General features: G+C 45.5%; 1 protein-coding gene across 1 annotated transcript in view; it reads right to left on the reverse strand.

Moving 5' to 3' along the window:
* Positions 1–16,843, reverse strand: part of cntnap3 (contactin associated protein family member 3) — a gene marked incomplete at both ends in the record, with an annotated part of 120,847 nt that overhangs the window by 65,961 nt on the left and 38,043 nt on the right. Inside the window, 3 exons of the mRNA XM_084481475.1 lie at positions 932–1,138; positions 4,852–4,999; positions 10,459–10,652. Of these exons, the coding sequence (XP_084337601.1) occupies positions 932–1,138; positions 4,852–4,999; positions 10,459–10,652 (549 nt within the window). The remainder of the gene's footprint in view (positions 1–931; positions 1,139–4,851; positions 5,000–10,458; positions 10,653–16,843) is intronic.

Consider the following 16,843-nt stretch of genomic DNA (forward strand, 5'->3'; position numbering starts at 1 on the left):
CTGGGTGGAATCGGCAAGCACCAACACAAAATGCCCAGGGGCTCAATTCTAGGTGTCACTCAGCGAGATGGCTCAGCGATGGGCCAACCGAGACTTAACACCACAAGCTATTGTTCCGGTGCTCTGATTGTTGGTTTGTTGAGATATAGTTGGTTCATTCTGAGATCTATCGGCCTATCTATAGCCTGTGTGCAGCACATGCGTAAGGCACTGTTGACTAGAACAGGGACACCAAATAACAGGGGTACACACTGTATTGTGAGGCAGGAGTATTACAGACGTATGTAATTTGTGAGGCATGGTACATGTTATGTATATCTATCTATCGAAATTTAGTTAACATGAATGGAGAGACCTTAAACAGACAATTCGAAAAATGGAAAGGAACAGCCGTAGATTTGTAGACATTGTAAGGACAGGACAGTGAAGATGGACTGAAAAGTGGGTTGAGAGAGAGAGGGAGAGTCATGCAAGAAAAGGCTGCTGGCTGGAATGGAACCAGGGTCGGTAGAAAGGCATGTTTGCAGGGTGAGCCCAACAGAAAAGTCTTAATCACAAATGCACAAACCAACAGAACTACCGCGACATATACGCTGTCAACAAATTTCAAACCTACAATCCAATATTTGTGACAAAAACTAAATAAATACCACAAACTACTTCAAAATGTATTAAAAAAAACGGCAAGTTAATTATGCATGTTACTGAAGCCAAATAAATTAATTAATAAATGATAATCAAAATAAACACAAACAGAACACAACTTGGCAAGAGCCCATCTTTTCGAGTTAATTGACTAAAAATACATTTAAATAAATGATACGAACCATAACAAATTTAAATTAAAAAAATATATATAAATATATATACAGTAGACTGTGGCCAGCCGTGAGCAATCCACACAAAACGTGCTCGGGGGGGGTGCGCATACCTCGTCGGAGCGTCAGTCGCAGCCGGCCCCGCTCCAGCTCCAGGGTCAGGCTGTGGTCGGCGGGGCCGTGGGCGTGCAGCAGGGTCCCAGAGCTCCTCAGGGTCTTGAACTTCAGGGAGACGCTGTCCTTGGCCCTCGGCTTCTTCAGCCTGGGGGCCCAGCGGTACGAGAGGCCGCTGGCACCGTCGAAGCCCACCACGTCGGACCCTGAAACCACCACACCGACGGGGGGCTGGTTAACGACCTGTACCGCGCGGGGGGGGGGGGGTTCACTACCAGCGGTGCGCCCTGAGGCAGGAACAGGTGCGCCTCGATAATTTGGGCAGATTTATTACATAATCCTACTATAATTAGTGTTATTTATGAGTCGTTATATGGATAAATTATGCTGCGCAATGTAAATTGTTTCTTAGTTTTTTAATGCATTTTGGATACAGCTGTATTTTTTTGGTGTGAAATATTGGGGAAAGGATCATATCCTAATTATACTCTGGCAGTAATGTGTGTGACATTTATCATAAGCATGCCCTTTAAGTGGGTGTGCTTTTTCATTTCTGCTTGGGACCTTGGTGTGCCTCAGCCCCAGAAAGGTTGTGAACCACTGATTTAAATAGAGAACATGCCTATCTAAAGGTGCTGTACTTAAGATTCATGGCTATAATTTTAGTGTAATTTGTTAGACATGCTGTAACCATCCATTAGCTATTAGAGAGTGAAATGCTGGGAGAAAGTTGACTGCGCCTGCATCTGTATGAGATCATTTCGATGGTCTTTTTGAGACTGCTCCTGACTCATTTCTGAACACTCAGTGCCTCTCTTCCCTGATTGGTCCGGGGAATCCATCTTGCCTGCGTGAAGGAAACACTTCTCAATGGCGGGGACACTTACCACCACAAAAGGCAGGGAGATAGAAAAGAAGGGCCATTTTTTTTTTTAATCTTGCTCTCTTGTGTGTCTCTCACTATACAGCTCTGGAATCCTACGCAGTTTTAAATCACAACCAAACTTTTACTAAACGGTAAAAAGGTGACTATTCATGAAGCTGTATGCTCACACTGCTGCTGACCCTGGCATACAAAGCGTCTGGCAGATGTTCATTCATTCTGAGCGTACCTTCCATTGTTTCTGATTCTACTCATTATGAAATGTTGGGGACTGCCGTTGACTAATTTCCTCATTGAAAATCTCCTGGCTGTTACTACAACGCAATACACTTAATTATAAGATATTCACAGCAAACATGGAAAATACACACAATGGCTGTAGTTTGTGCTTCCCCAGAGGTCAGGCCGACCCCGGGGAAGAGACACCCAGTTCTGTGTTAGTGGTATAAGCGCTACATTAAGATGTTAACAGCCGTCTGCATCTGCTCAATCCATTTTATAATTTAAACGAGTCTAGCACTAGTCTCGGTTTTCGTGCTAATCTCTTATCTCTTCCTAATATATTCTTAACTAACCGTGATAATGAGAAGGCAACGTCACCACTGATGAATGGTTAGGTACCATTAACCATCTTTGAGACTGAAATAGTATTCATGGTTTAATCATGCTTCCCCACCCTTAAAAAAATATATACCTCCCAAATGGCTGCACACACAACCTCCAAGCCCTTCATCAACTCAGTCCTTGAATACCTGGACCACATTTTGTTTTTCATCCACGGGTACAGAATCAACAGAGGCTTGTATTTGGTAGTCCCAGCAGCCATCAGTGTTTAAAGTCCCTCATGTTCAGAAGAGCAGTTGAGCTCATTCCAGGCCCAATTTCCTGTCCTGCCAAAACAGACATTCTTTGAATTGAATGTGTTTTAATGAGCCAGGCAAAGCTTGCTCAAAACACACATACACAGACACGCACACACACACACACACACACACACACACACACACACACACACGTGCGAGTGTGCATACACACAACCACAGTAACGCACACCAAATACACACACGTAAACCCATATACACACACACACCTAGCTAATAGTTTCCTAACATCAGTGACACAAAACCTGTCCTGCCCTCCAAGTTTCTAGCTGTTTAACTTTATTAATAATTGTACATTCTGCTAAACATTTTTAATCAACATAAGAAAATGTGTAGAAGAGATGTTTTAAAAGTCCGGCACAGTATTCCTTGTGAAATATTATGGAGCAATAATCAGTATAAGAGCATTAAGTAGCTCCAGGATAACAAAAGATGAATAACTGAGACTGTTCCCTCAAGTGAACAAACAATCTGTTATAACAACTATACTAACTGGCTCAGGGAAATATACCTTGAACTTTTACCATTAGTGTTTGAACCATTGATTAATGTTTTTGTGTGTCATTATTGTCACCGCAGCAATCACTTTTGTTCGAACTTAGATCCTTTCGATCTTTTGCTCCCGAAACCAAATTCACAGAGAAAAAAAAAAAAAAAAAAACCTGATTTAATTGAGGTGTGAGCTGAAGGCTTTCATTCTTTAACAGTCGTTGTGGGGAAAACTACAGTGACTTATATATACCGGTATATAGTATGAAAGTTGGAGTTGCATCCATTTAGTTGCATGATCATTACCATAGCAACCAGATGGTGTAAAAAATTAATTTCTGAAAATCATGTTGCCAAACGAGGCCTCTCTGCTGAGCTACATCTCCTAGCTCATCCTGACATGAACAGACCTGATCAGTGAAATCTATTGCATCTATTTAAAGCGATTGCCAACCGAAATCCCTCATTTACACCTAATTATGGGGTTTTCCAGGTGTGCATTAAGCCTCAGAAAACGATGTTCCACCAAATCCATTTCAATCTCACCTAATTGCCTGATTGCATCGATTTCCTTCTGTTCCCTCGAGCCGACGTAATGGGTGGAGTCTATATTCCCTCCAGACTACGTAGGCAAGCGTGTGACCCATTACCACACACCCCCGTGGCCCAGGCAGTGACCAATTAACGTCAGCTCCCATTGCAGCTGAGTGGAGCTACGGAGTATCGGACTTAGAGGAAGTACAACCTACACAAAACAGCAAGGCGTTCAGACCCCATCACTAAGATCCTGAGTTTATAAGCTGAATTTGAGGTGCATGTTCCTATCCGTTCTGCACAAGATATTTGGTAGGGTGTAGCGGATACATTCTTCTGGGATATGTCGTGGTTTGTTTACTTTTTCAGTTCCTGTTTTCCATCACTTAAAACGTGTGTGTGTGTGTGCACTCGCCGCATCACCAGACAAACGTGTCAGCAGTAGATAGTCCCACACAGAGTGCTTTGAACACTTTCTGTTTCATAATATCGTGTTTTATTTGTTTTGTAATGTCAATGTTGGAAAAGGTGCCGTGAGATTGTAAATTAAAAGCAGTTGTTGTTGTTTTTTTGTGTGAAAACACAATTTAAGTGTTTTAGCACTTGGAACCAGAAGACAGAGAAAGAGACAGGTCGGAACAGCGTAGGCGGTGCTAAACATTTCCTGTGCTGTAAGCACATGTTCCTGTGCATGAAATAGTGTGTTAGAGTGTGTGTGATCACTCTGTGTTTTTTTCTTAAAAGTAAACTAAATGACTTAAGTCCAAAATAGTACACATAACACACACACAGTGTGTGTTAAAGAATGGTGCAGCAAGAAGGTCCAACAAGGCAAGAAAGTTATACTGTTATGCTACGCATGTGAGTGTAACCATGTGTTTGTGTGTGTATGTGTGTGTGTGTGTGTGTGTGTGTGTGTGTGTGTGTGTGTGTACGTGTCTGTGCAGTCGTGTGCGTGTCTGTTTAGGGGTTTGCTTTTTCCTCACTTTTTATGTCTGGCTCTTAACACTAAGAGAGGGAGAGCGAGAGAAAGAGAGAGAGAGAGAGAGAAAGCAAGAGTAAGAGAGGCAGCGAGAGAGAGCTAGAGAGAGGGCGTGATGTTGTGTAAGATGGGAAGGGAGAGCCAGCTCACCGTATGGACATCCGTACGTCTCCAGCCTGAGCCCGATGCGTCCACTGGGGTTCCACTCCAGCGGGACCAGGCGCAGGTAGCGAGCCAGGACGGGCTGCTGCAGGGTGTGCTGCACCACGCTGTCAGCGTTGGTATTACCTGGGAACGACTGGGGAGGAAAAACACACTCAATATAACGTAGGAAACACTGTATGGATTATCGTCATCCGAACAGATGGGCGTTCACGGTTTAACGTATTCATCTTGTTGTTGTCCATGGTGTGACTTTATTTCTTGACGAGTAGCATTCTCTTAAATTGGCAGTGTGTGTGTCGGATTGAGTAGCCTCTATTGGCGACTGAATAGTAATTAGAGATTAAAAATGCCCCTCTTTTACACTTTAATTAAAAAAAAAAATGTAGATTACATTTCTGCCAAGCCACAAAATGCTACACACAACACCTTTAAGTTGTTGCATACTGGAGGCTCATGCATTTTTAAGGTTTGTTAAAAAAAAAAGAAAAACAGTTTTGCAGTTGAACATTTCAATAGTTTCAACCTTGGGGAAAGCAGAAGGCTATCGATCACACTGCTTGTATATTGGTATATGCATGATTATATTAGGGAGCAGAAGGCCCAGTAGCTGATCTGATTTCAAAGTAACAGCCCCAACCGCAACCGCAACTTTCTTCCTTCACCACAGTGATACTTCTCAGGATTTTTTTTTTTTTGATAAAAGAAAACCCTCACCTCTCCATACAAGCAATGCGACGTCACATTTCAATGCATTATTCATTCATGTGTACACACACTTGGTTAATCATTAACAGCGCAGCACGGAGGCGGATCAGAAAGAGCCAGATGGGAGAGTTTCAGTGGGAAAAAATATGTAAGAGCCTTGTGTGTTGTTGGTCCATTTGCATGGTTCTACACAGCCAGCGCCACACAATCTGTTGTTTGTTGGATTTCACACAGAACGCAACATTTTTGGTCAGTTGCTTGTGTTAATTAAACACAAATTTGACAGCCCAGTTGTCATGTGAGTGTGTGTGTGCGTGTGCGTTTGTGTACGTGTGTACGTGTGCGTGTGGGTAATGATACTCTGTGTGTGCTTGCGCATGCATGCATGTGAGTGTGTGCGTGCAAGCGTGTGTGTGTGTGTGTGTGTGTGTGTGTGTGTGTGTGTTGCGTGTGTAACGGCTTCCATAATGTCCATTGATTATTATCCCATTTAATGCCATCTGTCTTGTGTCAACACGGCGAGCATGTCCCCGTGGGTTGTGTGTACTTGGATTGGGGGAGAGGAGACGTACACCCCTGGATGTTAATGTTGGGCTGTGCTGTTGACGTTGTGGCCCTCTCTCCTCCACCCTGTTTCCCTCTTAAACACATCAGCGTCTCCCCAGCAGCTCAGCCCGGGCAGGTGCACTGCAGCTGTCATACGTGATGGACAAGGCTGCCCTGGCGTCACGGTGGCGATGCATTCGACTGGAAGGCTTGTTATAGAATTCGGGGGCCCCCCTACCAAACAGCCAAGAGCTCTGTGTGGCCCAATCTAGTCGGGGGATATTCTCCACAAAAGTGTTTTTTTAATTGTTGTATGCAAATATGTGTTTTTTCATAATCGTGTTTCTCTCAGAAATCGAAAAAATAAAAGAGTGCCTTTAATCATCTCTGGGTGTGGGCCTTGTGCATGTGTGTGTGTGTGTGTGTGTGTGTGTGTGTGTGTGTGTGTGTGTGTGTGTGTGTGTGTGTGTGTGTGTGTGTGTGTGTGTGTGTGCATCACAATTCCCACATGGCTCCGCGAGAGAACACAGCAGTGTCCACTCTCCTCTCATGCGGCTCCGGCGTCTCTTTCCCCGTCCCCTGTCTGGCGGTCTCAAAAACGGCCCCTGCATCTTCCTCTAACATCTCCTCTGGCTGAGGGGAGCGCAGCGTCTTAAGCATTATATAATCATCCTGCCGGGGCAGCGTTCTCCTGAGACGGGATGAGTGGCCGGCCGTTGAGCCCTACAAATGACTCTTGACGTCGTCCCTGAGACGAGACGAGAGGCCCAGCATCGCTCTGAACCTGCTGTACTGCCCTCAGAAATATGACCGGCGTCTACAAGGCCAGCCCTCCAACACTGTGGGTGCCGGAGACAGAGAGAGAGAGAGAGAGAGAGAGAGAGAGAGAGAGAGCTAGTAATACAGTGATAAAAAGAGAGCGAGTGACGAGGGGGGGAAGGAAGAGAGAGAGAGCTAGTAATAGAGTGATAAAAAGAGAGCGAGTGACAAGGGGGGAAAGAGAGAGAGAGCTAGTAATAGAGTGATAAAAAGAGAGTGAGACAGGAGGGGGAAAGAGAGAGAGAGCTAGTAATAGAGTGATAAAAAGAGAGTGAGAGACGGGAGCGAGAGAGAGAAATAGGTTGAGAGAGGGATAATGAATAGCCCTATATACCCAGTATGTTATATTTTTTATTAATGTTTACTGAAATGGGTAAAGATAAGTCATTCTATGACCTCTTTCTGGGAGAAAGTTTGCTTTACTCACACCTATCCCAGCCATTCATTATTTATGATGTATTGTATATATATATAATTCTTATTTTGTATGGTTTCTCTGTATCCTACTTAACTTTCTGTGCTTTGGCAATATAAATATAATTTTCCCTTTCAACAAAGCCCTTTGAGAGAGAAAGAAGAAGAGAAGAGAAGATAGAAAGAGAGAGAGAGAGAGAGAGAGAGAGAGAGAGAGAGAGAGAGAGAGAGACGGAGAGAGAGCGGGAACTAAAAAATAATGAAGAGATGAGTGAGTAAATAAGAGGAAAAAAAGAGCGTCCTTGCATTTTATTGAAGAGCAAAGGGCTGTGGCTCTCTTTGAAAGCAGGAAAGGGCAAAAACAAAAAGCCCATCCCAGCTGAGTGGGAGTGAGGAGCAGGAGAAGAGCGATTGAACCAACGGTGCTCTTTCCAAGCCCTGTTTAAAAAAGGAAAATAGGGCAACCCTTGAGTGGCTGTGAGACTTTTAATTGGCCAGCGAGCGGGCCACAGGTGAACACGAGGGGTAGGACCGCAGATGATCACGGATGAACGTGTCGAGCAGCGCTAAAGGTCTCCATTGTGCGGGTATGGGGGGGCAGGTGTAGAAGTGGGTCTGCAGTAGGATGCTGTAGGAACAAGTGAGTGTGAGGGGTCGGGGCTGGTCCCTGGAGGTATAGAGAGACATGTGCAAGCGTGGGAGGGAGTGTGGGAGCTCATACAATTTGATGGTGTGTTTCGTCGTGCAGCTGTATTAAAATTTATGTTTACCCACATGCATTTCCTCAATATGCCGGCCCTGATACAGCAATGCTACGCTCAATGTTCTGCAGCTTCTAGTATAGTGGTTCTCAAACTTTTCCTTGCCTGTGACCTCATTTCTTAGGTCTGAAACTGATTGCAACCCTGGCTTCTTCCATTTTTTGTGCGAATCCGCTTCCCCACACAGTGTTGTAGCCCATCAGCAATTTTCCAGTGATATCTATGTACCAGTGAACACATGCACAGCCTTCCACACTAACTTTTGCTTGTGGGCTTTTAACCATTAGTCTGCTCGTATACGTAAGTCAGCACTCTTCTGTGACATGTGCGTCATCGACAGGCCTACACTTCTCTTGACAGTACTACTAAGGATTGCCATACATTTTTTTCTGCGTTAAATCAGACAGGGCTCTGAGGTGTCTTTGCGATGAATGATTGAATCAATCAATTAATAAATAATCTAATCCTCAAGAGGTTTCCAGTGCATAGACGAAGAAAGGAGTCAAGGGGTTGAATAAATCGGAGAGGAGGTGAGTCTAAGGACAGACAGAAGGACGCCCCTTCATCGCCACGTGTGCGCTTCCCAAAACCGTGACTTGATTGTCAAACCTGACACGGAAGACACGTAGTAAATGCAGAGGACAGAAGGCATCTTTCCAGGCCATTAAATTACATGAGCATCCCGTTCATACAGCGCACGATCCGTCATATCCGTTAATAGGCGTGTATCACCTGCACGAGCCGTTGACACTCTTAACAAAGACGAGCTTCGCAAGGTTATACACAGACACTTGGTGGTCCACCGGACTGATTCTGCACCAATCACGGACCCTCGTGGTGGGCCGGGTTATGCCTGCCGTGGGTGGAGGAGCATGATGATAACTAGCTTGTCGTAAAAAAAGGATCCAAGCCTTATGTTCCCCTGCAGACGGCGGTCTGCACGGCGGCAGTGTGCCTCCGCGGTCATAACTCGTAACCAGAGGTTGTATGTCAACCAATTACGCAACGCCACTCTGTCTCTCGCTCTCAGCTAGGGAATGGACGACATTTCACACAAGGCTGCCGACAAAGATGTACCGGTAAAGAAAGAGAGGGTGGTGGGGAGGGGGGGGGGGGTGCACAGTGCCAATGCCGGAGATACGTCTTCATTCTCCAAAAAGGAAGGGAGTGGATTTATAATGGGAGTTGCTTTTCTCTTTTGCTCGCTCTCTGTTGCACTATAGATACTAGTAAACCACTCAGTCTCCTCACCCACCACGTCCCTCTTTCTCTCACTCTCTCCACCTCTCTCTCTCTCTCTCCACCTCTCTCTCTCTCTCTCTCTCTCTTTCTCTTCACCTCTCTCTCCACCTCTCTCTCTCTCTCTCTCTCTCTCTCTCTCTCCACCTCTCTCTCTCTCTCTCCACTTCTCTCTCTCTCTCTCTCTCTTTCTCTCCACCTCTCTCTCTCTCTCTCCCTCTCTCTCACTCTGTCTCTCCACCTCTCTCTCTCTCTCTCTCTCTCTCTCTCTCTCTCTCTCTCTCTCTCTCTCTCTCTCTCTCTCTCTCTCTCTCTCTCTCTCTCTCTCTCTCTCTCTCTCTCTCTCTCTCTCTCTCTCTCTCTCTCCACCTGCCTCCCGTCAATGTACAGGGTGGAGGCTAATGTGTCCTGGCAGGCGCTGGGGTCCAGTCAGCGGGCACACCGGGTCCCCCCCCCCTTTCCCCTCTCCCTCCCCTCTCCATGCATTATAAATACAGCCCTTAAAGGCTTTATGAGGGGCCTCACCCCCTGGTAGCTGCAACGCTCCCCGTGGGGCTGCGCTCGTGACATCACATGGGTACTGTATCGGGGGGGGGGGGGCAGGTGTGGGGGGTTGTTTTACATTCACATGAGTACAAATGGAGGAACGGAGCGTGTAACGCCGCTGTGCTTATTGTAAAGTGCTTCCACAGCGCGGGCCGTGTAAGGGCCCCTCGCTTCCTGCTGACTTCCGATTGGGATGGGGTCGAGTTAGCCCAACATGCTAGCCCGCGAGCCCGGATGGTCGTCTAAGTTGAGAGGGAAGACGGTCACCTTGAACTAGAGGAAGCTAGGTTTATTAGTTGTGGAAGTGAAATATACTTACTTACTTTTTTTTTTTTTTTTGCATACATCAAGGAAAAAATTTACATATGACCAAGGTGAAAATATATATTTTCCTTTTATGGTGACTTAAAGTCCCTTGTCAAAAGGACTTGAGGGTGGAATTGAAAACTGAAAGTGCAGCAGGGTGTACCATCATAAAACAAATCAAGGGAAGAACTGTTGGTAAAAAGGCAAAAGGCACACATCAATTATGCATTCTTGCCAGTTCTATTGTTAGACTCACCCCAATACTGTCTTCCTGTCTGTACTGCTTCCAGTTGTTCCCAGTGTCACTGAACATCAGCAGGTAGGATGTCAGCCAATCAGAGCTGCCGTAGCGGCCCTGTGTGGCCACCGCCGTGATGCGGGTCCGCCCACCGAGGTCAACCTCCAACCACTGGTACCTGTCAGAGTTCAGAGGGGACCACCCTCCAGCACCTTGAGAGAGAGAGAGAGAGAGAGAGAGAGAGACAGAGAGAGAGAGAGAGAGAGAGAGAGAGAGAGAGAAAGTGAGCGAGAGTGAGGGAGAAGGGGAGAGAGAGAGTGAGGGAGAAGGATAGAGAGCGAGAGAGAAAGTGAGGGAGAAGGAGAGAGAGTGAGAGAGAAAGTGAGAGAGAGGGTTAGGGAGAAGAAGACAAACAGAGCGAGAGAGAGGGTTAGGGAGAAAAAAAAGAAGTGAGATACATTTAAAAGATTTTCCACACATGAAGGCTATGAAGGGTTAGCGGAGATTGATTTGGAGGATGAGCGGGTTCAGACAAACAGGCACAAAAGGGTTGGTTATGTGACCTATGTGATTAAAGGTTACTGCTTTTATGAACTGACTGACTGAGCATACCAGCACGGTAAAGCGCTTTCCCTGTACTTCCGGTCCCTTTGTGTGCTCTGCATGTGTACGGCTCCTAAGGTGTTAATTAGATCGACAAGAGAATGCGACGAGCGCTCTGTTTCGGTGAATATTGAGCGGCCTCGCATTAAAAACCAGGGTCGGCGTGCCTCACCGTTTTAAAATCTGATCAATTTTTGTCTCTGTTGCAACGTATTGATTTGTTATATGTTTAGTGCGAGGCTCGGAAATCTGGCTGGTAGATAATAAAGGCAGATGGGGTGTAACCAGCGAATGGATTACCTGTACATGAACGCAGGTTATCAGTTGTTGTCCTTTCCCTATACAACCCTCATCCAGAGTAGAGCCCGCTGTAACATATCGATCGGCTTCCCTTTCCCAAAGTCCTGCGCAATCTTTCCTCGCCCCACGATTTGATTTGAACTATGAATCGAGAGCACACAAAATAAATGCATAAAACAACAGGGACGCCGCACGATAATTCGTACGGGGGCTGGCAACAACCAACAGGAGCTACACACCAAAAGTAAATGACAGTGTCCACACTCTATATGCTTTTATTTGAGTACACTATTCTATCGTTATGATGTCCTACACTAGTTTATTTACACCCTGTAACCATACACCATGCTTTTAGTATTATATCTCTTGGTGCTGGACGGGAGCAGGGACTATAAAGAGACTCTATATAGGAGTGTAGGAGTCTGTCAGAGGGTCGACAGAGTGAGCGAGGATGATCAGACAATCAGAGATGATCAGAGATGATAGGAGATGATCAGAGATGATAGGAGATGATCAGAGATGATCAGAGATGATAGGAGATGCCCGGTGATCTCGGAAGATGATCAGATGGGTGGAGGATCAATACATACATGAACAGCGGATAAATTAGGGTTGGGAGAACCACAGCGATGATCAGTGAGGTTGATGATCAGACCAACGGCAGAGGGAGAAGGAGCTTGTGTTCCACGCAGCGCTCTGCTCTGAAATCGTGTAAGGCTCACGGTGGAACACCAGGCCCTGCAGCTGATTGGGTTTAACGTGGGCCAGTGGGACCGGGTTTGGACAGCCGGTACGCTCGGCTATCAGCTCTGCCTTGACAAATTGCATGTCATTTCCTGTCCATTTGATTGCAGAACATGTGGCAGCTGACACACTTGCATTTGACGGCCTGCTTGTCCTCAGGTGTATGTGTGTGTGTGTGTATGTATGTGTGTGTGTACATGTGTGTGTGTGTGTGTGTGTGTGTGTGTACGTGTGTGTGTGTGTGTGTGTCTGTGTGTGTGTGTGTGTGTGTGTGTGTGTGTGTGTAGGCATGTGTGTGTGTGTGTGTGTGTGTGTGTATATCTGTGTGTGTGTGTGTGTGTGTGTGTGTGTGTGTGTGTGTGTGTGTGTGTGTGTGTGTGTGTGTGTGTGTGTGCGCGCGAGCGCGCACGTGTGTGTGAGTAGGCATGTGTGTGCATGTGTGTGTGGTGACAGGGTTTGGGGTGTAAAGGAGTCCACCCTGTCAGAAAAAGGCTGTTTTTAATGGAATGTTTTTACAAGATGAAGACACTGAATAATGAAGCACACATGAGGTGTGTCTGTGAGTGTGAGTGTGTGTGTGAGTGTGTGTGTGTGTGTGTGTGTGTGTGGGGGGGGGGGGGGGGGGTGTGTGGGTGTGTGTGGGTGTGTGCATACGGAAAAGTGCTGACTTGCACGGCTACCTTGAACACCAGATGGACAGAATGGAAAGGAGGCTACCCGCGACTCCCCCGCAGAGCACACACACACACACACACAGACACACAGACACACACACAGACACACAAAAATGCAAAAAAAAAGTGCCTTCGGAGGAATGTTGATAGGTTGATTAAAGTCATCCTATCTGCAGACCTCTCGTCCTTGAGACACAGTGTGGACACAGTGCGGCCCCTGTGGTATTGTGACCGTGTCTAATTACTCTTACACGAGAACCCGACGACTCCTCAGACCAACAATCCAAACTCACTCCCCCCCCTCGTCATCTCCGTTCAACTTTAATAACGGTATTAACGTCCGTCGTGCCGTTGTACCGTCGCACCTCTTCCCACTCCCTGCTTCCTAGTAGCCTGGATGTCTGACACGCCGCCGCACGCTCGCATGGGTCTGCGGCGCGTTTGAATGCCGAGGCCGCTGCGTGTCCAGTGTTTTGAAGAGCGGCAGCTAAAGGCCACGACTAACAGCAGTGTCTGTAGCAGAGGTCTCCGCTGACACAACAATGCAGAGAGCGCTGACACGCTGACCTTCACTCATTAATACTGGACCGCGGGGAGAAAACACATGCGCACACACACGCACACACACACACACACACCGCTAAGAGATGTTGTGGAAATAATAGAAAGAGAGAGGGAGGGAGCGAGAGAGAGACAGGGAGAGACAGAAATGGAGAGAGGGAGAGGGAGAGGATGAAAGGGAGAGAACGAGGGAGAAAGGGATAGAGAGAGAGAAAGGGAGAGAGAGAGAGAGAGAGAGAGAGGGAGAGGGAGAGAGAGAGGGAAAGGGCGAGAGAGGGAAAGAGACATGGAAATAGAGAGAGAAAGGGAGCAAGAGAAAGAAAGGGAGAGAGAATAAAAAGGGGAAAGAGGGAGAGAAAGGGAGGGAGAGACAAAGGGTGAGAGAGAGAAAAGGGGAGAGAGAGGGAGAGGAAGGGAGAGGAAGCTAGAGGAGGAGAGGAAACCACAGAGGCAAAATAAGCCAGATGGAGATGAGGAGAAAGTGAGACAACCAAGCTGTGAGTTGACCAGTCAGAGTATAAATATATATTGTCCTGCATTGAGAATTGATTGCATCGGTCGAGTTCACGAGTGATGATAATAGTTCTATATGGTCAAAACAAAAGAATACCACAGTGTTTCAGTCATATCAACTGGAATATAAATATGTATTGATCATAGTGTCTGGTAAAAGATAAATTCTGATTGTCATCGTTCTCAATGATGCATGTCACTAGTTCATTCCTGTGCAAAACGTCAACAACATTTCGAAATGGAAATCTAAACCTGCTATATGGCGTGGTGTTAATCTTCATAAAACAGCTGGGGAACTACAAACATGGTCACCGCAAAGTTTTCGCTTTTTACATCATTATGGAAGCGCCTCAAACAACTATCAAAATGAAAACAGACGCAGAACGAGTCGAGTTAAACTCAAACCTGTCTGCCTGTTGCATATGCATGAGGGGGGAGAAAAGCAAACCGTTCTGTCTCACTCTGACTGTTATTACCACTGTCACTGTCACAGTCTGTCAGTCAACATCCCCCCCCCACCGCACGCCACCACCACCCCCGCCCCCAACCCCACCCCCCCATCCCTCTGCCCGCAGCCCATTAAAGCCTCCCGCAGTTATCAGGAGGACAGAGGAAGAGACCCGCAGCATCAAAGACACACCCGTGCTGTCTGATCTCCCACCCTGCCCCCCCATTGTGTGGAAGGGAACCAGAGCCCAACATCCACAGCAACACTGGAGGGGGAGCTAATGAAGGGACTGATGGATCATCAATAATGGAGCGATATTCCAGCTGACAGACCCAGGCAGGGAAGCATGCAGGCAGACACACAGACACACACACACACACACACACACACACACACACACACACACACACACACACATAGGCAAGCAAGGAGACTGGCCATGAATACAGGGAGACAGACAAACAGCCCCTACCAGCAGGGATTCAAGTTAAATAGAAGAGACAGACAGACGGGTGGAGAAACAGCTGGCAGTTAAAGGAAGGAAGTAACTGAGAGATAACTGTAACTGTCTGTACACTGTAAAAAAATAAAAAGTGAATTCAACTTGAAATTTCAAGGCAACTGGCTTGAAATTTGTTCAAGGCAACTGTTCAAGGCAACTTAATTCTTATAGTTGTACCAGCTAATTTCAAGTTAGTTCAAGTTCAAGTTCATGTTTTTTTGGTCCAAATAACTTGTCTTTCATAACAACAAAAGTTTTAGAAATCTAGTTGTACACACTAAGAATTCTTTTTTTTTGAAACTTTTTATTTGTAAGTATTTTTTCACATTATCCACACAATATAAACTGTGGAAAAAAAAAAAGAATAATAATGTAGGACACGAAACAGAAACAGCAAACACGTACACAAAAAAATAAAAATAAAAATAAACAGGAGGTCATGGGATAATCACTTAATCATGGCAATCTCGCCTATCTCCAAGGCGTAAAAGAAAAACGCTTGTGGTGCAATGTCTATACCAAATCTGTCTGACTAGCTAAATAAACGGACCATTTTTTCCATCGCTTTTCACCCAACTCCTTTTGAAGTCGTATGGAGTAAGTCATTCTTTCCAAAAGATGCAACTGCTCAACAGTGTTGACAAAGAGACCAACAGTAGGGGCATTTTTCTGAAGCCAGCACTTTGTGACGGCCTTTTTACTTGCTGCCAGCAAAATCTTTAAGAGGTATGCATCATCTTTACTTAGCTTATTAGGGAAATAACCAAGATAGAGAGACAAGAAAGTTACACTGATATTGAAGCCCAATGTTTTTGTAATAATCGATGCCACTCCCTTCCAGAAAGTCTGAATAAGTGGGCAAGACCAAAAGACATGGGCATGATCGACCATAATGTCCCCACAGTCCCTCCAGCAGCCTAGCTGGGTACCAGTTTGTTTAGACTTCTGTTTCGGGGTGATAAAAAAACGAATCAGGTTTTTCCAACAGAAGTCCCTCCAGGTCCGGGAGTTGGTGGAGGAAAACTGTGTTGTCCACGCACTCAGCCATATGTCTTCAGTTATTACAATGTTCAGTTCTTTTTCCCATCGTTCCTTCACATAGTCTGTAGAGTCCTTGTTCAGAGATATGATACCACAATACAACTTGCTTATCAGACCTTTGATGTTCCCAGAATTATATGCATCAATAAATATTTGAACAATAGTTGGCATTTCTCTTAAATTAGCACCTCTTATCTTTTTACAAAAGTAGTCACGAAGCTGCAAGTATCTGTAAAAGTCTTGTCCGCCCAGCCCGTATGTTTGACATAGGTTGGTAAAGCTTTTAAACCCGCCCTTTTCAGTGGTCTTACAAATAGCAGTAACACCATAATATACCCACTGTCTATACCTATGATCATGCAGTGCTGGTATGAAGTCAGGGTCGTAGGCTGGCCATCTAAGCTGTCTAATGTCTCTTTGGAGTTGAAAACATTTAACAACTTCCCTCCATACTTTTAGTGATAGATTAACCCACTGATTCTTTACTTGTATAGTTTCATTCTCCCCGTCAACAAAGCCAAGCAGTGATTGTATTGGTGAATCCGTTAAAGATAACTCCATAGTTTTCCATTTGGCAACATAGGATGGGTTACACCAATATACCAAGGGCCTCAACTGAGCTGACAAATAATATTTTCTTAAGGATGGGAGTGCCATGCCTCCCCTTTCCTCCGGCAGCTGGAGGGTAGAGAATTTTACCCTTGGTTTCTTTTTATTCCAAATAAATCGAGAAATATGCCTATCCCATTCTCTAAATTGGTTCTGGGGAATTTCTACTGGAATCGATAAAAAAAGATAAAGTAATCTGGGAAGAATATTCATTTTAACTGATCTAATTCTACTGCCAAAGTCGAGAGGGAGGAGGGCCCATCTAGTGAGGTCATTGTATATGTTTTGATTAACTGAATTATAATTAATAGCAAATAGTTGTGAGAGATCCTTAGGTAGACGTACTCCAAGGTAATTTATATGAGTTGAATTCCAATTAAAATTATACCTTGTAATAAAGTCTTGCGT

This window comes from Micromesistius poutassou, assembly GCF_964030765.1.
Source record: "Micromesistius poutassou genome assembly, chromosome: 16".
Lineage (NCBI taxonomy): Eukaryota > Metazoa > Chordata > Actinopteri > Gadiformes > Gadidae > Micromesistius > Micromesistius poutassou.